General features: G+C 43.5%; 1 protein-coding gene across 2 annotated transcripts in view; it reads right to left on the reverse strand.

The window, feature by feature from the left end:
• The window catches only part of PLXDC2 (plexin domain containing 2), a 234,388-nt gene that overhangs the window by 68,869 nt on the left and 138,815 nt on the right, over positions 1-26,704 (reverse strand). For both annotated transcript variants that reach the window (XR_014517570.1, XM_083467510.1), the window contains exon 4: positions 21,044-21,113. Coding sequence is in view for 1 of the 2 variants with exons in the window: in XM_083467510.1 (XP_083323636.1) it covers positions 21,044-21,113 (70 nt within the window). In the remaining variant the exon portion in view is untranslated. The remainder of the gene's footprint in view (positions 1-21,043; positions 21,114-26,704) is intronic.

Consider the following 26,704-nt stretch of genomic DNA (forward strand, 5'->3'; position numbering starts at 1 on the left):
ACCACAGTTAAAAGATCAACAGCAGGCTAGGAGATCATACACCCATTCATGAAGGGTAAGGCCCACAATGGTCAGGATAGCTACAAATGAATTCAAGTATCAGAGAGTGTGTGCTCTTAATGTATTTCTGGGAAAGACAAGTGGGAGAAGGCCATTGCACCCCTGTCCTGCTTGCTGGTTGACCATAGTAGGATTACAATGCTGTACTAGACGGGCCTTTCATATGATTCTGCAGAGCTCTTCTTTATATTCAGATGCAGAAATCCTTCCTTCCTAACCAGGATTTTTTCAACAGATTTTGGAGTTAACAATAATCTTGTAGAAAGTCTGGTTAAACCTAAACTTTTTAAAAGAAGAAGCAGAAGCATGAATTCACTATGGAAAGGGAATGTTTCATTCCACTGCTGCTTCCAGTAACTTAACCACAATTAAGAAACATGTGCACTGTTCCACAATAAGGCGTTCCGGGTGCCATACCTTTGGCATGCCCACCCCTCCTCACTTGTTCCCCAGACTTCTATGACCTCATGGTGACTCAGCAACAGAGGAGCTTCAACACATAGCAACCAACTCAAATTCATCGCCCTAATGAAGTTAAGTGGAGTATACTGGCAGAGAAGTCTAAGCTGAGCTGGGAAGGGAAGGGAAGCTGAGCATTGCTAAGGGCTGCACATGGACCAGCCTTCCCTCTTTTCACCTACTAAGCTTTTCATTCAAATAAAGGCAGGAACAACTTTGCACTTATTCTGTTGCTATGACCACATATATCCCACACCTTATTGAAGCCTTATGGGTACATGGACTGGAAAATATTAGCTGTGGGTCTTGGAAGACCTGCTTTCTTGACTTCCAAGGCCATTTTTCACCCGGCTTGGGAAGGCAGGGCCCTGACTACAAAAGCTGGGGGCTGAACAGACTCTTGGGATGGGGTATGGTTTAGGGATTTTTGTGTGTTTTTTATGTTTTTTATATTATTTTTTTGCAACTTTATTTTAGATCGTACTATGATTCATGTGGAAATGGCTCGGTTTGGTTGCGTAGTTTTGATGTTTTATTTATTGCTTAGGACTACTTTTGCTATGTGGTGGCGCAGCAATAAAACTGCTAGCACAGTTGCAAAGCTAAGCTGGGTCTGGTATGGATTCAAATTGGATGGGAGACCGTGTGCTGAGAGTCCTGCATTGCAGGGGGTTGGTCTAGATGACTCTCAGGATCCCTTCCAGCTCTACAATTCTATGATTCTATGTTGCAAGCCGCCTTGAGCATGTCTAACTATGGAAAAGTGGCATACAAATAAAATGATGGTATGATGGAAGGTATATTTTTTGAGGGTGATATTTATTGAACTTTGTAGCTACTTTTTAGCTATACAATTTGACTTTCTCCAAAACTGCATTTTAAGCTTTGAAATAACACCTGCATGTGGACATTATATGGAGATCCAAGACATAGCTGTCAACCTTCCCTTTTTTGCAGGAAATTCCCTTATTCCAGCGTCGTTTCCTGCTGCTTCCCGCTGCTATCCCGGATTGTTAGATATCCCATAGACTGTCCCCGGGACAGGTGAGGCTGCTGATCCCTTATTTTCGAGACTGCTGATCCCTTATTTTCAAATCTGAGAGTTGACAGCTATGATCCAAGATCTTGGGCACCAAATTCTAAGCTGGGAGAACCGTTAGGATTAACATCTAACTACACCTGCCTAAAACGTATTACATAAGTGTTTTTCACTGTGGAAATCTATTGTAGAAGTGTGAGGGGTGGGAGATTCCTATTTTAAAGTGATCTGGAGGCAATTTATATCCTGGACCATAACTACATCAACTCTGCTTACATGGGTTACATGCCCAGTTGCAATCAATGGCGGTCAAAAATAAACAAGGCCAATGCGGCAAGGTGTCTTGTGGTACCTTAAAGACTTACACATTTATTAAGGCATAAGCTTTTATTGAGTAGAGTCCATCAGGTGCATGAAATGAAATATGTACTTGGGAGGTATATATACACATTGAGGGTGGGAGGAATTGTAGGGAGTAAGGTAATGTAAATGCAAACAATACAGACAGTGGCAATTCTATTCAAGTAAAAGAGTTCTCATTTTGCATACACTCTGTGTCCCTTGTGATGCTTTGAAACCAGAGACGCCAAAATGAAGAGGGTAGAGGGGGCTAGTGTCACCCTAAGATTGAGGCAAGGGGAGGGACTGACTTCCATTGGGATGACAAACTGACAGTGGAACGGTCTCCCTCGGAAGGTTCTAGCCTCTCCTTCCTTGGAGGTTTTTAAGCAGAGGTTGGATGGCCACCTGTCAAGGATGCTTTAGCTGAGGTTCCTGCAATGCAGGGGGCTGGACTTGATGTCCCTTGGGGTCCCCTCCAACCCTATGATTCTAACCCATTGCTGTTACAATTAAGGCTAATTGATAGAGGTGAGGGAGAGATGCAGCTCTGTGACGGAGCAATTGAATGCAGTTACTTGGCTTGGGAGCAGAGCTTAACAGTGGAGGAAGGAGCCAAGCTGAGCTGAGAGCTAAGGAGAGAGGCAGACAAAGTTGAGGTTGAGAGTGAAGAGGATGAGCCCTTGACAATGAGTTTCTAGTTCTTCTGCCTGTTCTATGATACTCATCGATGGTGTCTTCAGTACAGCTGAGATCCTTTTTCAATTTAATATTTAACATTGGACATTTCTGAGCCCCATTCGCACCTCAAGACACTTCTGGAGTGCCTGTATGCAACATACACGGCAATGTATCTTAGTAAAGGTAAAGGGACCCCTGAACGTTCGGTCCAGTTGCAGACGACTCTGGGGTTGCGGCACTCATCTGGTTTTATTGGCCGAGGGAGCCGGCGTACAGCTTCTGGGTCATGTGGCCAGCATGACTAAGCTGCTTCTGGTGAACCAGAGCAGTGCACGGAAACGCCGTTTACCTTCCCGCCGGAGCGGTACCTATTTATCTACTTGCACTTTGACGTGCTTTCGAACTTCTAGGTTGGCAGGAGCAGGGACTGAGCAACGGGAGCTCACCCCATTGCGGGGATTCGAACCGCCAACCTTCTGATCAGCAAGCCCTAGGCTCTGTGGTTTAGACCACAGCGCCACCCACATCCCTGTATACAACATACATACATGACAATGTGTCTTAGAGGCATGCAAATCAGCATGTAGAAACATCTGCCCTGATATAAAAAAGATTCTTTGGATTTAACTGGTCTTTGAGAGGGAAAACTCTTCTGTCAGAAGATTAAAAAATGTGTCAGACACAGCTTTACCTGCAATTTTGTACAAACTGCAGAGTAGTCAAGTTCTTTTTTTATGTGGCGCTCTTTCCCTTTCCAAAGCATTCCTAGAAAATTAAACTCATGAAGCATGCAAAACTGAGAGAGAGAGAGAGAGAGAGAGAGAGAGAGAGAGAGAACGAGTGAATGTGCCATTTCAAGTACAGGAGCCCTCAGTATGAAAAGCTGCTACCTTAGAACTATTATGATACTGCTTCCCTCCCAGAAAGAAAAAAAAGCTACACACACCATGTTTTTCTAAACCTCCGTATACAGAAAATGTTATTCTGGTGGCTGCTGTTGTACAAGAGGCCTCCCAGCCATCACCCTCCCTTATCTGCAATTTTTGTGTCAGGAAATATAAATTGTCAGAGGTCCCTTATATTTTAAAACCACTTTCTCCTTTCCTATTCTATTCTCATTTCTCACTCTGGAGCCTGACCGTTCCATGTTGCTTTCTATCTTTGAAAATCATTCTATCAAAATTAGCAAATGGCCTACAAAACAAAATTACACAGTTGCCAATAGTGACAGACACTACAACTCATGCCGCCGTCTCTCCCCCCCCCCCCCCCCCGTAACTTTTCAGTGGCTTATTTTTCTCAAAGCAACTTCTCAGGGATGAAGCATTTCTGATGGCTTAAGAGGCATCTTCCCTAGGTCTCCTCCTTATCTATTTTCACAGAGTGGAAAAGGAGGAGAAAAAAGCTTTCTTGCTTGGAATTACAGAGTCTATAACATAATCTTCTGTGCACTGCACTTAAATGAAAATCAATAAAAGTTCAGGCCATAACTCTCCATTCTCGTTTTGTAAAGTCAGCCACCAAAAGCCTTCAACATTTAGCCTGTTTGTCAGTGTGTGGCCGACCCACAGTGTGACTGACATTGGAAGTGTGTCTTTTTTAAAAACATGACGACACCTAGCTAAGTGAACAGAGAAAAAGACAGTGCAGGCTGGGAAATGAGAGAAGGGACACACGAGAGCATAAACAGAACGGTATCATTCAGAAGATATGTGGTGTTTGCTCTTCCCTCACAAAACGATCAAGGAGAAAAATGTTTAGTCCATCACACTGCCTCTCTTTAATGCTCACTATTAGTGCTGAGAAACTGCTTACTGCTCACAGCACACCAGCAACAGATTTCTCTCAATAAGAGATTTTTCTTCTCTCTATGTTTATTGCTCTTTATTTAGTTGCTCCTTGCTTCTTCTTCCCCACCCCCATTAAAGCCTGCTTCATTCAGCCTTTTGAAATTGGGATTGGTCTGTGTATCAAAAGATTGCTCTATCAGGGCTGACATTTTGTAGCTCCTGAGGCAGAACAGGAAGTGGATCTCCTCTCGCCAACTTTGAAGGCACACACTACCCAAGACTCGCCAAGTTACTTGGGCACCTGAGGCAGATAACCCCACAAGTGCTGCTTCATTGGGAGTTAAAATGCATCAACATAAAAGAAAAAGAAAACAGTATGATGCCCAGAATCGGCTGCCTTACTATGCCTTTCGGTAGGGCTGGCTGTGCGCTTTATAAAAAAGGTAAAGGGACCCCTGATTATTAGGTCCAGTCGTGGCCGACTCTGGGGTTGCGGCGTTTATCTCGCTTTATTGGCCGAGGGAGCCGGCGTACAGCTTCCGGGTCATGTGGCCAGCATGACTAAGCCGCTTCTGGCGAACCAGAGCAGCGCACGGAAACGGCGTTTACCTTCCCGCTGGAGCGGTACCTATTTATCTACTTGCACTTTGACGTGCTTTCGAACTGCTAGGTTGGCAGGAGCTGGGACTGAGCAACGGGAGCTCACCCCGTCACGGGGATTCAAACCACTGACCTTCTGATCAGCAAGTCCTAGGCTCTGTGGTTTAACCCACAGAGCCACCCGCATCCCTTGCATGTGCTTTATACACCAGCCCAAAACATTTGCACCATTACATATCTTCAGTGCCACAGCTACTCGATGCACCCAGTTGGGAGTTCAAAGATTCATGCCGCCCTTTTTTCAACGGGGAACACAAATCAATGTACACACTAAGATTTGCTTACTTTAATGAAGACAGAAAGTTTTTCAGGGATGAGCGCCCACCTCAGAATCTATTCACTGATCTGCCAACACGCAGCCTAACACTTAGCACCATGCCATTATTTTATTTTGAAAATTTCTAAACTGAGACTTCATCCAAAGCATCAGTTCTGAGGAGGTGTGTATAAAAATCTAATATCAATACAATACCAAATACCATTCTAAAATATAGACGCACTTTTATTCTCACAAGACTGAATGTATTGCTCTCAGCTGTACTCGAGGGACGATTCCAACAGATTCCACATGAAAAACGCTTATGTCCCTGTGGAGATGGCAGTGCCGAATCGGTGGCGCATGCCCTTCTGGCTTGCACTCTTTATAAAGACTTGAGGAATGAGATTATCACCCCTCTTTTCTTGTCCCTTCCGGGTTGCCCAACCACTGCCACAGTGTGCTTTCTCTTGGCAGATCAAGATGAGCAGGTGACAGCAAAGGATGCAAGGTTTTCAGCTGGGGCAATCAGAGTAAGATCCGCCATTTGACTATTGTTTCAAAACCCCAAAATGTATTTTATATAATTGACTTTTTATTTCTATTCTTTGTATATTGTATTGTTGTTTTATTGCTATGGTCAGTGGCTGACGCAAATAAAGATTAATTCAAACACAAAAAACCCTTCTCAATGTATAATATAGTAACAATATTTGAGAAATAATAAACCAAAGCTATTCAATAAACTAAGACAGTTTAATAGTTTTTTTTAAAAAAAAACCCGGAAACATGAAAAAGAAACACTTTAACCTGGTACTGAAAATAATACAGCCTTACTTCCTTTGGGTTAAACCACAGAGCCTAAGACTTGCCAATCAGAAGGTCGGTGGTTCGAATCCCCGCAACGGGGTGAGTTCCCGTTTTTCGGTCCCTGCTCCTGCTAACCTAGCAGTTCGAAAGCACATCAAAGTGCTAGTAGATAAATAGGTACCGCTCCAGCGGGAAGGTAAATGGTATTTCCGTGCGCTGCTCTGGTTTGCCAGAAGCGGCTTAGTCATGCTGGCCACATGACCCGGAAGCTGTACGCTGGCTCCCTCGGCCAATAAAGCGAGATGAGCGCTGCAACCCCAGAGTCGGCCACGACTGGACCTAATGGTCAGGGTTCCCTTTACCTTTTGCTTCCTTTGAGAGGTTATTTCAAAGCTGTGGCACCACCACTAAAAAGTCTTCTGCTTTGTGGATGCATAATGCTCCTACAGAGAGAACTTGGAAAAAAGCCTCATCTGAAGACCTTCATGTATGGACAAGTTACTTTTTTTCTTTTAGTAAGTTAATGCATTTTTACACTACTCCTCATCCAGCAAAGTCCCCTGCAGGGCAGCTCACACAAGATTAATAAGAATAATAGCTTAGATGAGAACAGTAGAAAGTGCATGCCATCTTGAAATGGCCTGTTTAATGGGGTAGTGATAATGACAGATTGCTTCACCTTTCTGCTTCTTCCTCTTCAGCTCACTTCTAATGGCTTCAGGGAGGAGAGGAAAGGAGCGGCCCAGTCCAAGCTGAAGAACCAGCAACTGGCTGACATGGTGATGCTGTCAGCTGGCAATTGCGGCTTCTTCTCTCCTACTCTAATCTGTTAACTGATTCTAACCCAGGCTTCCTCAAACTCGACCCTCCAGATGTTTTGAGACTACAATTCTCATCATCCCTGGCCACTGGTTCTGCTAGCTAGGGATCATGGGAGTTGTAAGCCAAAAGCATCTGGAGGGCCGAGTTTGAGGAAGCCTGGGTTAGAATTCTAACCTGTTCTAACCTGTCTCCCTTTCAACCCATTAACTCAATATTTGGCCTGGTTTAAGGGGTGGGTCATGATGACATTTACAGTCCTAAGCATCTATGGCAGGCATGGCCAAACTTGGCCCTCCAGCTGTTTTGGGACTACAACTCCCATCATCCCTAGCTAACAGGACCAGTGGTCAGGGATGATGGGAATTGTAGTCCCAAAACAGCTGGCGGGCCAAGTTTGGCCATGCCTGATATGGGAACATCTGCTCCCCTCTCTTGAACAACTGCTGTAAACCTGAAGGCCCTTGAATTAGGGTTGCTTGGTCCAAACGAATAAGGTATTTGACATCTGTTGAGAACCTGCTGCATTCTTGGAATTCAGAAGCAAATATTTAATTTCAACTATGTAGAAACCTACTGGGTTTATTTATTTATCAACAAGTTCGTTGATTTGAGGGGGGTGATGGTTGAGCAGCAAAGCACATGATTTGTATGCAGAAGATTCCAGGTTCATTCCTCAGCATCTCTACACAAAAAGGTTCAGGTGGCAGGGGATGGAAAAAGCCTCTGCCTTAGACTCCTGAGGGCCACTTTTTATCAGAGTAGGCAATACTTGGTTAGATGGGTAATTCTGCCTGGTATAAAGCTAAGGATAGCCCAAGTTGCCTGACAGTATTGGGGGGGTATATATGGTGGAAATGAATGTTCAGGTTTCATTTTAAAATCAAGCCTCTAGCTCTTTTGTCTGTGGAGATAGAAAGGAAAGTGTGTCGGGGGTATTGTACTACCCAATTGCTCACTAGGAATGAAATGGCAAGCTACCTGCATTTATATTCCCTGGCTGTTCTGCAATGATTTCCCAAACCCTTAAGCCCTCTCACCACAACATTTTAGGCCACCAGTGAAAGCATTCTATTTTCTGTATGGAAAAATGTTTGGACACAAGAGACTTCACTTTTTTAGATGATAATGTTAAGGAGACAGTTTTCAAGGTTATTAGGGCTCAACTAGACGTGACATGGAAGGGGGAGTCTATGTGGGCTTATATTTTTATTTCAAAGCAGCTGCGTGGGTTCCTAATTTTATGGAGGAAGCCGCACTGGGAAGTGGTGAAGGAATTGTTTAGCTCTCTTGTGCCTTGTCTCCAATTTAAATTACTTTACTAAGGCTTCAATTAGGTCTACAAGGGGCAAAACTTACAGATGCTGTACCTGTCCTTAGTGGACAGTACTTAAACCCAGAAAAAAAATATTAATAAGCAGGGATGGAAGGGAATTTTGTTCAGACTGCATTTTTAAGGGAAATGATCTAATTTGCATTTTATAAATGAATACATGGATTGGAACATAATTATCCTTTGAATTTCACACACTCTGAATATTGAGATACGACTGGGGAGAAAAGTACCATAATAAATCACAAAATTATAGGATAAAATACATTTAGAAATGTGTACATTGAGTTAAGATATGTTATTTAATTACATGTTTTGTGATAAACTACACATTTAATTATGAATTTTGGTACAGATTCAACTCACTCATTGATATAAAAAAGGATGGGTTTTTATGAATGGACACATGCAGAACTGACACACAGACAATAAATAGATTGATTCATCGATCCCATTCATAAATCAGAGTATCTTCTGGGAGGCCAGTGGTAAGAAGGGTACTTTTCACATATCTGCTGGATACTATCAATGATTCAAGCCTGAATTCAAAACAAGTATATGAAAACTAAAGCGAAAAACAAAACTAGATGTCAGATTGGAAAATCATTTTTTAAAACCTGCACATACATTCATACATACATACATACATACATACATACATACATACATATTATATCTCTGATGTAATTCTTTCAATGAATCAATGGTTATGAGCATTAGTTCCACAATATGAGCATGCACTCACAAGAAATCAATCAACAATGAGCCAATGCTAATCCTGAAGATTTCCTACTAATATGGAAGCCTTTTCTAGTTTACTCAGAAGTGAATAAGATCTTAAACCTCAGGTGTCTGTATTTACTTTTGTTGTTGTTCTACAGTATGCCGGTAATCCAATTCTACAGTATACCGGTAACTCCAACTGCCCCAATTCCACAGGGACTGCCATGGAAGCAATCATGGTTTCTCACTATGTCCCGCAAATCCTGAATGTGACTGGTGTTGTGGCACCGAGTGCAGGGTTTCTGGGATGGTTCAGCAGGTGCCACCACTATTATGGAAGCAAGAAGCAGAGATGTGCACAAGATTTGGGCATCACTGGGTGCAACTGAAATTTCAGGCACCAAGGTCCGCTACTGATTGGGAAAGGAAGCGAGACTGGTCCCTCCTTCTCTCGCCTCTTACGAGCCCCAGCTCCTCTCCCTGCACCGCTTCTCTCTTGGCTGCAATGCACCTCCTTAGGAGTAAATACCATTAAACTCAGTGCGACTTTCTGCTGAGTAAATGGGTATATTGTCAGGATTCTAAAAGGGCTTTAAAAAACAACAACAAACCAAGCATCATCAACATCAGCAATTATTACTTCTACCACATCAACTTTGTTGGACTGGTCATGTGTGCTGACGCCTGATGATCGTCTTCCAAAGCAACTGCTCTATTCCAAACTTAAAAATGGAAAGTGTAATGCTGGTGGTCAACAAAAGAGGTTTAAAGACTCTCTCAAGGCAAATCTTTAAAAAATGTACGAACGCTGACAACTGAGAAACACTGGCCTGCAAGCACTCCAGTTGGAGAACAGCCTTTACCAAAGGTGTCATGGACTTTGATGATGCTCGAACTCAGGACGCAAGGGAGAAACATGCTAAGAGGAAGGCACACTTGACAAATCCACACCGTGATCAACTCCCGCCCGGAAACCAATGTCCCCACTGTGGAAGGATGTGTGGGTCCAGAATTGGCCTCCACAGTCACTTATGGACTCATTGTTAAAATTGTGTTTATGGAAGACAATCTTACTCGGCTATGAGTGATCGCCAAAGAGAAGAAGAGAAGAAAAGAGAAAACTTCTGCTACTACCAGCAAATAACAACAAAATGGTTACACTGCATAATTTACCTATTCCACTACTTCCTAAAAATGTACAGGATAAATGCTGCAGAATTAACTGTAAGTGACACTGGGGTGCCTGCTGATTTGGAAATGGTATTCACAGCAAAGCCCATTTTAATTAATGCTCCAAATTCTTCCCAGATGTTTCAACAAAGGTTCTGACAGGTCCTTGACCATAAAACAGCTTGAATCCCAATGACATTCAAAGTTAGGGAATTGGAGTTGCAGCATTCAGACTAGCACTGAGTGATAGAATAGAATCATAGAATAGAATCACAGAGTTGGAAGGGACCCCAAGGGTCATCTAATCAAACCCCCTGCAGTGCAGGAATTTTTTGCCCAAAGTGGGGGTCAAACCCACAACCTTCAAATTAAGAGGCTCATGTTCTACCACTTAGTTTAGGCATACTGTTTGTTTATGTCATATACTGATATTTTTCTATCTAAAAATAATAATACAGTGGTACCTCGGTTTAAGAACAGTCCTGTTTACAAACTATTCCGTTTACGAACTCTGTAAAACCAGAAGTAGTATTCCGGTTTGCGAACATTACCTCAGTCTATGAACGGTGGAAGGGCAGGTCTCATTGGGGAAAGCGTGCCTCAGTTTAAGAACAGATTCGGTTTAAGAACGGACTTCAGGAACGGATTAAGTTCGTAAACCAAGGTACCACTGTATCTGTTTAGGAAGTTACACATTTTTACACTCAAGACCTATGTCTCCCCATATAAACCAACCTGGACTCGGCATTCATCCTCTGAGGCCCTTCTTCACGTGTCTCCTGCCTGTAAGGTCCAGAGGGTGGCAACACGAGAACGGGCCTTTTCTGCAGTGGCCCCCCGTTTGTGGAATGCTCTGCCCAGGGAGGTTCATCCAATCACCTTCCTTATCTATGCTTAGGCGCCAGGCAAACACGTTCTTCTTCAACCAGGCCTTTGGCTGATTAATATTCTACAGCTTTTTAAATGTTTTTTTCCTGGGGGGGGGTTGTTTTATTTGTTTCTGTTTTAACATTTTATTTGTGTTTTTATCTTGTGAACCAGCACTCCGTGATCTTTTGATGAAGGGCGGTATATAAATTTAATACATAAATAAAAATGAATATCTGATGCTGCTGCCACAGCTACAATAAAATGATAGAACTAGAGTAAAGGTAAAGGACCCCTGGACGATTAAGTCCAGTCAAAGGTGACTATGGGGTGCTGCGCTCATCTCGCTTTCAGGCTGAGGAAGCCTGCCGGGTTATGTGGCCAGCATGACTAAACCACTTCTGGGGTAACGTGACACCATGATGGAAACCAGAGCGCACAGAAACACCACTTACCTTCCCGCCGCAGTGGTACCTATTTATCTACTTGCACTGGTATGCTTTAGAACTGCTAGGTTGACAGAAGCTGGGACAGAGCAACGGGAGCTCACCCCGTCACAGGGATTTGAACTGCTGACCTTACAACCAGCAAACCCAAGAGGCTCAGTGGTTTAGACCACAGTGCCACTCGTGTCCCAGTACTCTTTTAAGATCTTACAGTGATTAGGGGTGGAAACCGCTAATGCAATGCCACAGCCCCAAACCCTATGCACATTAAATGAATGCATCAAACACATATAAAAGGGGCAACTTTATCTCTTTGCATTCTAAAGATAAAATGAATTCCGTAGAGGGGGGCTGGGATACAACTTGACAAACAAATTAAATAAATTAGTTCCCTTCTAAAATAAATTGTGAATGTTATGTAAATAAATACACAAATACGTTCTCTTCTAAAAAGGTCTCCTTTCTTTTCTTCTCTCTCTCCTCTCGCTCATTCAGTGTTTGCTGGCTTTCACTAGGCATTTAAAGGAGTTCCTCTTCTAATTAAGCTTCTCCTGTGGCTTTAGTTTGTTTAAAACTGAACTTCACACAGTGTGACATGTTATTTTCTCAGTCATGCCCACAAGTTAATTAGGGAATGTGTGTGCTATTCTGATATTACCTTCTCTGTTATTTTAATTTAATGTTCAGAAACCTCTGCTGTTTCTACACAAGTGGGCACTCGTATCTCAGCAAACAAGACCCCAGATGTGAACATTTCTGGAAAAACAACAACAACAAATTAACAAACCTGAAGCTCCCCAGCTTTATTCAGAACAAGGTACAAAGCAGGCTTTTTCAATAAAGCAGTGTGTTTTTCTTCAAAAAGAAATCCAGCAAATATCCACAGAAAAGAGATACTGCGTGGCTTTGAGCTACAGAGTCAGTTTTTCTGCAACCAAACAGTCGTCCAGGTCCAGGCTCCATCTTTTCTCCCTCTTTTTTAGAGAACGAAGCAAAGCCTCTGAGTCAGTGAAAAAAGCCTACCGTATATCCATTTACAGGACTTATTCGTAAGTAACGCAAAGCCAAATCTTGGCCAAGCAAGAATATGCAATCCGGTGGGTCAACCAGAGTGAAAATTGCAGCCACTTCACTCCTCCCCAGTCCTGCTGTGGCTACGCTACCTGGAGTTAAGCCATGGTTTGGCTTAGTAATGAAGGCAAATGCAGGTTTCATTGCCACCACCACTAAAATTGGTGCAGTCTTCTGGGGCCAGAAAAATGTGTTTGGGAGCCTAGATCAGGCCCCTGAACTGGGAGTTAGCCACTTTTGGTGTAGACAGTACTGAACCACATGGATGAATGATATAACTCAGTATTAGGCAGCTATGTTTAATATACTCCACTGCCCAACATCCCCACATTGAAGATTGTATTCTGATGGTTACCTTTCTGAGCTAACGGGGACAACTGTCTGACTCAATATAAGGTAGTTAGGTCTGTTCTCGCCACTGAACTATGGTCTCACATAGTGGGACTTACTGTGCATGAATGTGTGGGTCAACCCACTCCCCAGGTGCTAACACAAATAATGGGCCAAGCCATCCCCTGCATCCTTTTGGCTGATGCTGAGCATGTGCTGGCTGGGGACCAGTGTTAGAAACTCGGATACATAAGCTAGGTGCCAAATGGCTTCTTCATCCAGGGTTATAATCGCCAAAAGGAAATGTCTAGTTGCCATTTTGGGGCCAGATGGCTCAAAAGTCATATTTTTCAATTTGACTTTTTGGTTCCTGAATTTCATTCCGATGGTGCAGATAAAATATCTTGGATAGAGGATGTGTTGCTAGTGTGTGAAAACAGCCAAGATCCCCAGACATGCACCTCCATGCACTGGTAAGCTTTAGAGCTGCTTAAGTCTGGCAAGATTTCTTAATCAGGTGCCAACAGTCTATGCCCTAGGACTGCTGCATGCATTAAAAAAGGGAGAATAGAAGCGGAAAGAAACTTCCGTTCCCCAACATCTCTATAATGGGGGAAGCAATAGGGGAAAGTGCATAGGTGCGGAAAGATGGAAGGATTTGCCTTGTGGGACACTGTATGGCAGGGAAAGGGAACTTGTGGCTCTCTGAATGTTACTGGACTCCACCTTCCACCAACCTCAGCCAGCATGGCTAATGGGAGAATGATGGGAGTTGTAGTCTAACATCCTCTAGAGGGCTAGTTTCCCTACTGTAGTGGTTAGCAGTCATAAACTTAGTTGTGCCACATTCATATATATATATATTGTGCTATGAAAGCAGTTAATAGGAATTTTGCACATTCTGCAGTTCCACAACTATGTATATGGCTCCTGGGTGCAAAACCAACTATCCTGAGAAACTCAGCTTTTTTCCTCTTTCTTCCCCCAGATGTGTGTCCCACTGTGCTCAATGAGGGCTACCTTCCAGCATTTTTATTTTTTTTAAATAGGATTGCAGCCTTGGAAGTATGTGGGGAAACACCTGGCGGCATCTGACAAGCTGGAGTGTTTTAGCAAACTTCCCAAGGGGGCTGCATAATACTAGTGCACAGCTCTTGTCCAGGGTTAGCAGGACCAGAATTATGCAAATGCCAGCAAATCAGTGCAGAACTGTTTAATTACAGCAAATGCTGGCTGAGAACTGTAGATGCTTATGCAGAAGAAATTCTTATTGCCTGTTCAGTGGACCAGACACAGGTGCATAGGATTCCAGGTTTAGGCAAGCTGCAAGCTTCAGCCTTTTTTGCAATGGAATTTGGGTTACATTGGTACAAAGTTTTCATAGTCTATGAGCACAGAATATACACAGGTTATCATCAGCACTTCTGCAGGGCGCAGCAATTTCAGCTAAATTGTACAGCTGGGGAAACCAGAGCATGAAAAAGTGTATAGAGACATGCTGGAGGTTTCCGTTTGTGTTATTTATAAAGTTAGTTCAGTGGGCTGCTGCATTACACAAAGTATCTGCAGAAGGTTGATAACGGTTATGCTGGGAGGGGTGTTTGTTTTCTTTAAAAATCTGCTTTAATCTTTACCTGCCGGGCAAGACACTGTTTTGATCAGACTGGGTCTCGTTTGTCAATTTTCAGCTGCGTTACTATGGAAACTTCACAAAACATATGGAGTGTAGGCTACAGACCCATCACACTTGGGTAATGGACTGGGGGAGGGCAGTGCCAAAACCTCTTTTGTATTTATTGCCCACCGAAACTAAAGACATTCCTCAAGGGCTTTAAAAGGTTAAGGGGTTTTCCACGGATCTTTCGTAGCCAGTATAATGAGAACCTCCCGCTCAGTATCTCCTTAAGAATCTCTCTGCTCGCTTCCCAACAAAGGGACTATCTTTTATTTGCTTCCTCGTGGGGTTTATTATCGAGAAGCTACTCGTCTAGACCCTGCTTATATGTCTTCCCACAAAACAGGGATTTAGGCTGGTGCTTCCAGTTCAGCCCTTAAACTTGAGTAGGAGACACATGAATGACTTCATGAACTATCTTTTGGATTTTTCAGAACTGATGACCGGGATAGGCTCCAATGCTTTTTAAACCTGTAGTCAGCATACAATTATTTACAGTAACTGGAATGGAAACCCCTTTCTGAATTTCAATAAAGCATGATGTCTTGAAATCCACGAATTATAAGAGGCATTCCTGCAAAAAAATGTGGCAGCACAGAATGCTGTTGTTCATTATGGCAGCCACCCAGTTTGATTTCCCCTCCCTGTATTTCCATTCACAGTCAGTATTCCATGCCCACCGGCACATTCTTCGTTTTGAGTCCCTCCCCTTTTATGGCTTTTCTTTTTTAAAAAAAGTCTGGTATTTCTGCATACTTTCAGTTACCCCCCCCCCAAAAAAAACCCCCACCATTGCTGATACATCCCTTCTTATGTGTGAACAGTGCTGTTTTGGCTACATAAGCCATGGCACTCACAGCCTGACCAACAGAGCCAAAGAGAACATTTTCAAAGAACGCTTGGCTGCAGCTCTACTATGGAAATATCCAGCTTGGTTTTGAGAAGTCCACAGTTCAAACTGCACCACAGTCTCGTTAAGGCAAGCTATCTCTCCATCTCAATATGGAGTTAAGTCTATCCTCCCAGAGGTGATGTCAGAATAATTTGGATAGTGCATATAAAGAGATTTCAAACTAATAATAATAATAGCTCTAGCTTTTGGTTGTTTTTAATTACAAGTCACCTTGAGTTTCCTGGGTGACAGGTGGGATATAAATGTAAAAAAAAAAAATCAAATAAAGAAACAATTTTATAAACAAACAAGCTATGAGCAGGAATCACCAAAAGAAGCTATTTGGCAAAGATTGAAGCTGTAACAAAAGAAACAAGGGAGAAGGGGAAAAGGATACAGTACCCCCCGCTTAAAGTCACGAGCTACATTTTGCATCAGGATATTGGCAGTCCGTCCCACCAACCTCTTTTTCCTAACCTAATAATGCTGCAGATGTGTTTGTTGAGAAAACAGCAATAATGTAGGCATCTAAATATAATCCTTGGAGGCGGCTGCAGGGGTGTGTGGCGATAAATCTGCTTTTGCTGAAAGGCCAGCCTTCATTCTGTTTCTAAAGTAGGTAATAAGTGAAGAGAGTTTTCTGTTAAGTGCAAATGACCTTTAAGATCTAAGATGACTGCAAAATGGTTAATAATGAAATAGAAAGTGGGAAAGCCCTCTATTCTTCCTGACAGTTCATTTCAGGCTTGCAAATGTTTGTTGATTATGTCCAGCCAGCTTAGTGCTCCCCCCCCCCCCCGTAAGAGGTACTCTCAGCCCATATGACAGAAAAATGCCACCCACGGTTTGCCAATATCATAACACTTCTTTCCTTTATCAGGCAGGCAGGAGAATACATTAGGCAAAACAATTTGCGGGATCTAATCACAGAGTTACGACTACAACACTGAAGTGATTAATCAGATGACTAAAACATTTTGATCAACTCTAGAGGTGCCCTCAATTAATCTGGCATTTGAATAATAATAATAATATAAACTGAAACTTGCAAAATCCATATTGTTGTAATAATTTCCTCCTGTGAGAGAGAAAATAGGACAAGTGTCTTCTAAGATCATCCCTGTTGTGATATATACATGCAAACGCTAAAATGAAAGATAAGGTTCATTTCTTTTGTTTTTTCCTCTCATATGTAAACATAAGAAGAGTGAATCAATTAATTTTTAGAGGTAGCCCTAAAAAGGTTCAGGACCACAATAGCTCAAGGACTGTCTCCCTCCATATGAACCTACCAAGACCCTGAGATCATTCTCGGAAGGCCTTCTTCATGTGCCTCTTCCACGTGAGGTCCAGAGAGTGGCAACATGAGAACAGGCCTTTTCTGCAATGGCTCTCTCTTTGCGGAATGCCCTCCTCAGGGAGGTTTGTCTGGCGCCTTCATAATATATCTTTAGGTGGCAGGAGAAAACTTTTCTTTAAGCAGGCCTTTGGCTGAATGACATCTAACACCCTTTAAAATGTGTTGTGGGAAGGGGGATTCCTTTGTTTTTGTTTTTATTGTGCATTTTGTGTCTTTTATGTTGCAATTTTATGTTGTGAACCGCTCTGAGATCTGCAGGTATAGAAATAATAAGAATAAAAATAAAAATAAGTGAAAACCCCACATCTTCAGATAAAGAATTGCCCTGTACACATTTTAAACCAGACTTCCCCAACCTGGTACCCTTCAGATGGTTTGAACTACATACCCTGCAGTCCCAACCAGCATGCGGCTGATGAGAGTTTTAGGCCGAAGCACCCGGAGGGTATCAGTTTGGGGAAGGATCCCATCGTTCCTGACCATTTACCATAATGTCTAGGGCTGATGGGTACTGGAATCCTACAACTACTGGAGAACCACAGGTCCCTGTCATAAGACAATATTCAGACACCTTCCTCCAAGTCCAAAACAATTGCTTAGGTTCACTAGCCTCTTACGTTTGAAAAGTGCTATTCCTGTTTAATGCAAGATTAGATTTGATGGTCCAATTTAGTTTTAAACAGTGTTATTGAAAGGGGGGCACGTGAACACGCTATACACTGCCCTATATTCTTGCTGCTTTTCATTATCTTTGCCGCCACTCTAACAACCCAATCCCACACCTGACTTCTAAGCCCACTGCCAATGCTATATTCTTCTCTCCTAAATGAAAACATCTGAAATGTTCTGTCAGGAAGACTTTCTATCATCAGAGAGCTGGAAGGCCTCTCGTGGTTTCCTAGGTACCAGAATTAGCATATACAGGAATTCCCCCATGACAGATATCCACCTCTAGAAGAACAGGATTTGATAAATTATACTAATAATGGCAGTGCAAACTGATTTACCTCACAGACATGAATCAAGTAACCTTGGTAAAACATGGATTGAGGGAAAGGATATGCTAATTGCTCAAGCCAACCCATGTGAGTTTCTCTCTTTCTTTCTCTCTCTCTCATATTAATTGAGGGTCAAAAATCATCATTCAAGACTGCTTGGTAGTGAAATGCAAATGTTGTATGGATGGTAAAAAAACAAAATTTGGCTTTCTTGATCTGTTATAGATATGATGGAGCTCCTTGCAATTTAGCACTGTGATATTTAAGGAGAATGCATCATTTGAGCCCTTTAAAGGAGAAGCAACAAACTCTTTGTTGACATGAAAAAAATTGGAAGTCCTCAAAAAACAAGCAATGGCTTGGTTCACACTGTCACACATAGCCACTGACAAAACTGTTGTGATGCCTCAGGTGTGCATGTTTCCTCTTTTACCCCCCAGCATGCCACATCATTTTGGGTCATTTTTATGAGTAAAGTGACTAAAGCATCATCATCATCCTCCCTCTGGCACTCTTATTGATTCACTAAAACAGGGGTGCCCAAACTTTTTTCAAAGAGGGCTGGATTTGATGAAGTGAACATGTGTGAGGACTGACCAAAATTGCTGAGCTTTTTTTAGGATTGAAGTTGCTGAGTTTTTTTTTATTATTATTTTACGCCAGGACATATACTGCCACGGGGGCCGGATTAATTCAATCTGTGGGCTGGATTAGGCCCCCAAAACGGACTTTGGACACGCCTGCACTAAAAGCACAGTTTTCCTTTATGTGTGTGTTTCACAAAACATAAGACATTGTCACTTGTTCTCTCCCCCACTCCCCCAAAATGAATACCATTGCCTGATGGGAGAGAAGGGGAAAAGAGGAGAGAGCACATCATTTCCACCCTTTTCCATATCCCCATAGCCTCCCACATGACTGAGACTGAATGTCTGCAGTGGAGAATCTGCTCTCTGTGGGTAGGCTCCCCACACAATTAAAAACCATGATCTTCCAGCAGAGCAGGCTCCCTGCTGCAGAAATTTGACCTCCAACATGAGGGGTCTGCAGGAAGAGCAATGGGGATGTGCAGTCCTTCTTCCTGTTCTGCATACAAATAGGGAACGGTATGGTCTAAACCACTGAGCCTCTTGGGCTTGCCGATCAGAAGGTTGGCGGTTTGAATCCGTGCGACAGAGTGAGTTCCCATTGCTCTGTCCCAGCTTCTGCCAACCTAGCAGTTAGAAAGCACACCAGTGCTAGTAGATAAATAGGTACCGCTTCTGCAGGAAGATAAATGGTGTTTCCATGCGCTCTGGCGTCTGTCACGGTGTTCTGTTGCACTATAAGCAGTTTAGTCATGCTGGCCACATGACCCGGAGAGCTGTCTATGGAAAAACACTGGCTCCCTTGGCCTGAGGTGAGATGAGCACTACACCCCATAGTTTTCTTTGATTGGACTTAACCATCCAGGGGTCCTTTAACTTTGCATACAATAGCAATTGCATTGAGGGGTGTGTGTTTGTTAGTTAAGAGGGCTATCGTTTGCCTCCAGAGCACAACTGGAAATTATGCTTTAAGAGAGATCCCAATGCTGGTTTAGAGGCGAACCATCATTTACTCAATTCTGATGTAACAACAAACTCTGGTTTGCACAAGTGAGAAAGTGCAGGAAGTAATCTGCATGCACACATGCTGGGGATTGCATAGGATGCCCTCAGAACATTGAGAAAGGTTGAGAAAGGTTTCTTCTTTTTTCTTGGACAAACAGTAGAATAATACAGGATATTTCTTTTTCTATATTTGGTTGGTGATGCCTACCTATCTCATCATCTCGAGAGTTTGCGTGTCTGGTTGAGCGAAGGAGTGCCAGACACTTTTACCTCTTTCATTCCTAAGTATCTATGCCATCCTTTTTTTGCCCATGCATCAACATCTTCCCTCCATTACTAACCTTGCGATGAATTAAAAGCACACAACCCCAGCATTATCCCCTCCTAGGTCTGTTGTTAGCCATTCCCTTCCTTTTACAGAAACACCTCTTTTCCCTCTCTACTCCTCCATTTTAAAAGAGCTAAATGACAAAGCTCGGATTTAAAATCCTCTCCCCTCCCCTATTCCTTTTCAAAGATGGTCATACATAATTGGCAACCCCATGTATCTTTCCGTACATGTGGGTGTCCTGCTTTGGTAACAGGGAGTGGTTTGCGCAACTTTTATTTTAATGGTAGAACAGCAATCCTCATTGTAGAAACGGAAGAAAAGCCGTTGTAACAGCCTACACAAAACACAGTCTTCTATGGGGCAAACTAGACATGGTTCAAAGCAAATCACATGCTGCTGTGTCATTAAAAGAATGTTACTAGCAAGTGCAAGTGAGGGCAGGTTTTTGCAGGGACTGCGGGTGTAACAGCTTTCTCCCTTGCAGCCCTTATATGCCGTAGGAAAGAAGCTCCCTTTGGCATCAGCGATAACCTCCCTCCTATTTCTAAGCCCTAGGAGGATTTTCTTTAGCTGCAGCAGGAGAGCAAACGGGTAATCTTCTCCCTCATGCATAGAACCCAATGAAAATTGTCACCCTGCACCTAAAATTAATAGTTTATTTTAAAAAATAAATAAATGCAAGTTCTGTGCTTAGTTCCATGTCTACTTTGACCCTATGCACCAGCCATTTCAGAACTGAAACACTTGCCAATTGATCAACCATTCACAGCAAACTCTTAGCCAATTAGCAGTGTAACTGATGCATTTCTAAGTGGCTTGACGGATTGTTGTTCATATGCAAAAGTGAATGAAGAGGTCAAAGTCTTCCTATAATTAAATCTATTCACTTTAATATATTTATAGACCACCTTTTAGGGTTAAACCTCTCAAGGCAGTGTTCAACATGTTAACAATCATCTATATACAGTAGTTGCAAATCATGAAATGATGGGAAAATGAAGTGTGTGATATGAGCACACAGCCTTTATAGGTCAGCAATTCCCTTTCCCTCTCTCCCACCATGCATCTAATAGTGAGGGGCCAGGAAAGGTGTAGAGAGAAGACATTTATTTAAAATGTTAATAAAATTTTCTGATCCATGGTAAGGATTATTTATACCAGTTTGCTGACACAGAGGACAGGGTGAATTTGAATGAACTGGTGATCTGGCCTACCCAATTTTGGATATTTCAAGCTCTACCGTAATTCACTTTCTCTCTCTCTCATTTTAAGAAACCTGATTTAAAACATCTGAAACTCTTGTCAGATTATTCAAAAGTGAAACGGGTAGAAAGCCACTTACCCCCAGTTGCCACAGTAATTTCACGTAGGAAATGGCCATAAAATGGAAAATCGAACGATAGATTCACTCTCTGCAAGGAACAACACCAGAAAAGAAAATCAATAATGTAAGGAATAGTAAGAGACCCCATTCACTTTAAACCCATTCACTGCTGCTTTTGCCTTAAGGTTTTGTGTGTGTGTGTGTGTGTGTGTGTGTTTTTACAGTAGCCTTATGCCATCCTCAATTTGGAATCAAAAGTGGAAACAATTCTGCATACCAGATAAAGCTTGGAAACTTATATAGGGAGCATGTAGGGAACCCTAATTGCCAAGAGTTCTAAATTATGCATATAGAAAACCTCCCACATCAGAAGCCCTGGTCAACACAGAGGGGCAGGAGAAGCTGAATGGCTTTAGTGTTTGGGCTAAATGCAGAGCCCCTTTCACCACATTTTGGACCATATACTATGCCTGAAGAGGGCTTGTCTTGTCAGTAAAACCCACCGACACACATAGGAAGGAGTTGGAAGTGCATCTGCAATGGACACTGTCATTACATTGCCTGTGTGCTGCCACCAGCATGGCTGCTGAATTGTGTCGAGGAAAGCAGTGAAGAGGCTGCCTAGAAGAAGCATCAGCTGTGGAAGAGCTCACAGCTTCATGGAAGGAAAGCACCAGGGGGCAGAAGCAGCAGGGGGCAGCTCTTCAGAAGCCGAGCTTTGCACACACTTCTGGTGCCAGTGTCCTATGCCAGGCACAAAGGCCCACTTTGCAGCCATGCTCTCTCTTTCTGCTGGTATGTTGTATTCTTCTTGGGAAAGAGCACAAGGGGGCCATTCTCTTCAACTGTAGCACAGAAGCAGCAGCCTTTTGCCATTATATTGCCAGGCTTTATAATTTGCTATTAATATATCCCAAACTGGCCTAGATTCTAACTGGGAGAAGAACTCAGAAGCTTTTCCCTTCCTATGAGTCTCCAACTCATGCTCAGCTGCATTGCTTACCTTGTTGCCACTACTGCAACACTGGCGGCAGGAGAAGGAAGGAAGCAAGGAAGGTTGGTTCTCCCATTGGTGCTGCTATGATAGGAAGTCAGGTGCCAGGAGCACTGGGAAATATCGTTTCTCATGGAAAGCCTTTCTCTTGGGCCTCCTATGGCAGCAAATCAGTTGTAGTACTGGTAAATATACTTTTCTCATGGCTCCCAATGGATGGTTGAAGACTCACGGGTGGGTGAGCAAAAGAGGTAGAAGGAGGAGTTCAGCAGCTCCTGAGTCAGCCTTTCTCAACCTGTGGGTCCCCAGATGTTGTTGAACTACAACTCCCATCACCCCTAGCTAGCAAGGCCAGAGCTCAGGGATGATGGGAGTTGTAGTCCAACAACATCTGCAGACCCTGAGAACCGCTGTCCTGAGTGTTGAGGGTGAGAGATTTCATTATACTTCAATTAAATTTGACTTCATTAGACTTGTGGTGGGGGCAACAGTCTAGGTTAGCTCACCATGCACATTGGTGGCATTAAAGTTAAAAATGAAATTAAAAAAACTGGCAGCACCTGTCAAATATCTGGGAAGTGATGTTGTTGTTTTGCAAATTTCAAATAAAAATAATCTTCATTTCCGGATCACATTGGAATAGCACAAAAAGGGGTAACAGGACAGAGTGGAAGGGCTGTAGCTCAGTGGCAGAGAATGCACCCAGTTCCCGGTTCAATCCCTGGCATCTCCAGGTAGGGTTGGGAGATCCTGGGTCTGAAATCCTGGACAGCTGTCACAAGTAAATATAGACAACACAGTGTAGGGCTCAATGGACCAATGATCTGACTCAGTATAAGACAGTTCCTCTGCTTCTTCCAAATAACGTTGCACATTCCATTCACTCCAAGCAATTGGCCATGTTTAAAAATCTTTCAATTTTTTTTTTGTAACTAAGCTTATGTCTGTCACATTTTAACTTTCATATTGCCTCAGATTTAATTGGTTTTCCCCATCTCTCCAGAAAGGATTAGTTTCTCCATCTATCAGGTATTTTTAATGACTTATTTGGTATGAAATTAATCATTGAATATTTACAGCAGCTTCAAATTAGATTTCTTCTTCTTTTTCATTAGAAGCCAGAATTTGAAAGGGTTTATTTACACATATCTTGTTTATAACTGGAAGAACTAATTCCATTTTATAAACAGATCATCCCAAGGAGCGGGTTGCAGGAGGAACTTCCAAGATACAAGATTTATACTAATTGAAATATATTCTCCAATCTGGTTATTTTATACCTTTTCACTACTTATCAGTATTTAACAAGTAACATGGAATATTACCATTGGAAAAGCCAATTTGGGGGCTTATCTGGTCCCAGAGCAGTCTCAGTAGGATTAAAGCAAAATAAAAAGTGATGTAAATCATGTCAAGATTGGTGGCAAAGTGGGCAGAAAAAAGGAAAATAAGACATGAATCCATGTTACTGGCAGTACAGCAGTTCCCTTTACACCTTTAGCAAGCAGTTCTGCTGGTCTGTAGGTATTCTGACCATATTTAATGTACAATCCTATGGAGGTTTTTTGGGGGGGGGTCCTCTGGTGGAGAAACCAAACAAAAGGTGGATTCCTTCCTTCCTTCCTTCCTTCCTTCCTTCCTTCCTTCCTTCCTTCCCTCCCTCCCTCCCTCCCTTCCAGTGTTGTGTGTTCCAGTTAGAGTGTCAGACTAGGACCTGGGAGACCAGAGCTTTAGTCCCACTCCACCATGAAACTCACTAGGTGACCTTGGGCCAGTCACGGTTCCTCAGCCAAATCTACCTCACATGGCAGGGAGAAGAGAAAGAATTATGTATGAAACCTTGAGCTCCTTGGAGTATAGGTGGGATGTAAAATGAACAAACAATTTCCCTCCCACTGGTCCCAATAAACATGCCAGCTCCAGGGCTGCTGTAGTTTCCCTCTTCCTGTTCCTGAAGCACACACTCATTTCCTCTTACGGCTCTCATTGCTGAAGGTGGATCAGCAATGGCGGCAGCCCTTCCTACCACGGTGTTGGGAAGGTTTCCAACTACTGACCTCCACCTCTGAATGTGGGCCACTTTTTGTGACCATGGAGAGGGCATCCAACAGCCTACAATCCATTCTCCCCATCATAGAGTCGCTCCCTTTGATTTTGCTTTAGTCATTTCCTTTTCCTACTAATCACACTTTCCCAAGTTTTATTTCATTCAGTGGTTTGCAGTAGCAGCTGGTGCAGTGCGGCAAAGTTCCCAACACTGCCATTGCTACAGTTTACCTGGATGGGTCTGGGGCAGGGAGGCAGGAAGGGCAGTGAGACCAGCACTGTATGGGCACAGCAGTGCAGGTGCCAGACTGACTCTGCCACAGTTCTAACCTTGCTGCCACCCGGCTCCTTGCTGGTAATCTGTGGCGATGCTAGTGTCAAACAGCAGCTGTGTGGCATTGCCACACAACACCAGCCACTACCACTGGTGTGCAAAATCCAGATCCATGGATCTGCTCCTCTCCCAGCTTGATTGCTGACAATGTTTCCTATAATACAGCCTGAAATTAGTTTGAGGGAGAATAACACTCAAAGTGAGCTACTACTAGAATAAGTTATAGTCACGACTCCACACACTTTTCATATAGCAGTTGGGGGGGGGGAGAGACTACATGGGCTTATATGCACTGCAATTCTAAGCATGTTTACTCAGAAGTAAGCCTTGCCAAGTTAAATTGAGTTGACTTTGCAAAAAACCAACTTAGGATCACAGCCTAAATTAGCGTGGAACATGGTTCCTTGAAAACCACTTGTCAGGGGTTCAGAGACAGAGGCACAGGTGAGGGAGGAGGCGGAGAGCGACGAGGAAGAATTCCAGGACAGTGAGGAAGAGGATGACAATGACTTGAGATCTTCCATGAGTCTCTCAAGTGAATCGGAGGATTCTCAGGAGGGGGCGCCCCTAGTCAGGACAAGGGGGGTCACAGGGGGGACCTGCCAGGAGCAGGGAAGCAGCAGGGAAACCCCGAGCGGGAGTGGGAGATTGGGGCCGGCTTCCCAGCAGGAACAAAGGGAAGAGAGGGGAGTTCCCAGTGTGACACACGGAGCGGAGCAGGAAAGAGACAGGGGAAGGAGATCGGGGCAGGACGTCCTGCCGGAAGAGGCGGAGAGTAGTACAGGGAGTAGTGTAAGTGTCAAAAGGAAGGTCAGGGGTAGCGAACGCGCGCCAAGTTCAAATGTGGAGGCGCGCGGAAATGGAGAAAGCCCGGAGGAGGAGCCTAGCCCCAAAGCACGAAGGAGGGGGAACAGGCATCTGAGGAATCCGCTTCAGGAGAGAGCAGGAGGGAAGGAACCCAGGGGGGCAGAAAGACCCTGCGGAAAAGGAAAGACAGGAAGAGGTGGTCTAGCACAAGCCTCTTAAGTTGGTGTAGAGGGGGGACCGACTCAGAGGGGACTTCAAATGTCTGACGTTAGAGACGCGGGGCTGCGCGCCTCGGTTGTGGAACCAATAATGAACTGCAATAAACATCCTTGTATATAAGAAGAGCTTGGCGTTGGTCTTTTGTGAGCTGAGACCTGAGGCAGCCCCTGACACCACTCTTCACATATTCAGGTTTAATTTGATAGCCTCAGTTGGGGGGGGGGGGATGGCCAAAATTCAAAATGTTGGGGAAAGCTCAACTGCTCTTTTTAAAGTTCAGTTATAAAAAGTCTCCATGGACACCCTCAGATCTCTTTCCTTACTTACCAGCAAAAATAAAGCCAAGATTTTCACTTCAATGCTCTTCACTTTATCTTTCTGTTTTTTCCTTCCTTATTATAGTCCACTTATTCTGTTCTGCTATGAAGTCCCAGAACACACACTCTTGATACCTCTTAGTTCTTTCAGCTGCCCTTCAAAGTTTACTTCTTCTGCAAGGCCTTCTTTAAACTCTACATTTCTTTACTTCTGCTCTCTGACTTACAAGGACCTGTGTGTTCCAGTATGTCCTACAGAGATATATGAGTACTGTAACTATTTTCAAAATGCGAGTAGGGATTGTTCTTTCACCCCAGCATGCCTTCCTACAACCTGATACCTTTTTTTTTTTTTTTGCCACAGGCACAATTTAAACCAGTTGTGAGTGCAATCCTATGCTTATTTACTTGAAGTAGGTATGCCCTTTTGTTTTCTCAAAGCATTGTGCATAAGATTGTAGTCTATGTCCCTTCTTTCTTAAGACTGTTATAAGCTGCAGATGCAACCTATATCATCATGTCCACCAAAGTCATGCCTTGATTTGGACATAACATGATAATAAGCCACAGTTTATAATGAGCCATAGTTACTGAAAAAAAATACTCACCCTCCCCTTTCAGTAAACCACAGTTCAAACTAAAAACACTTCAGTCCAATTCAGATGCAATGGCAAACTATTATTAGCTTATAGCAGATGCTTCCAATCAGCAACGGAGCATATGCCCGCGCTGCCAAGGGCGGGCACACTCCCGAGGGGGTGGCGTGGCGTAGAGGGTGCCCTCACAGGTGCGGGATGGCCGCTCAGGTGCCCGGAGCGGCACACATGCCCTGCAGTCAGGGATGGAGCGAACCACCCATGGCGGACATTTGGCGCGCTGCCCACCCATGACTCCCAAGCCTCCCCCAAGCTGTCAAAACGAAGGGGGAAGGGGGGAATGCCGCCTGCAAAGTGGCGCAGCTC

Source organism: Podarcis liolepis (assembly GCF_965112155.1).
Source record: "Podarcis liolepis genome assembly, chromosome: 12".
NCBI classification, from domain to species: Eukaryota; Metazoa; Chordata; class Lepidosauria; order Squamata; family Lacertidae; genus Podarcis; species Podarcis liolepis.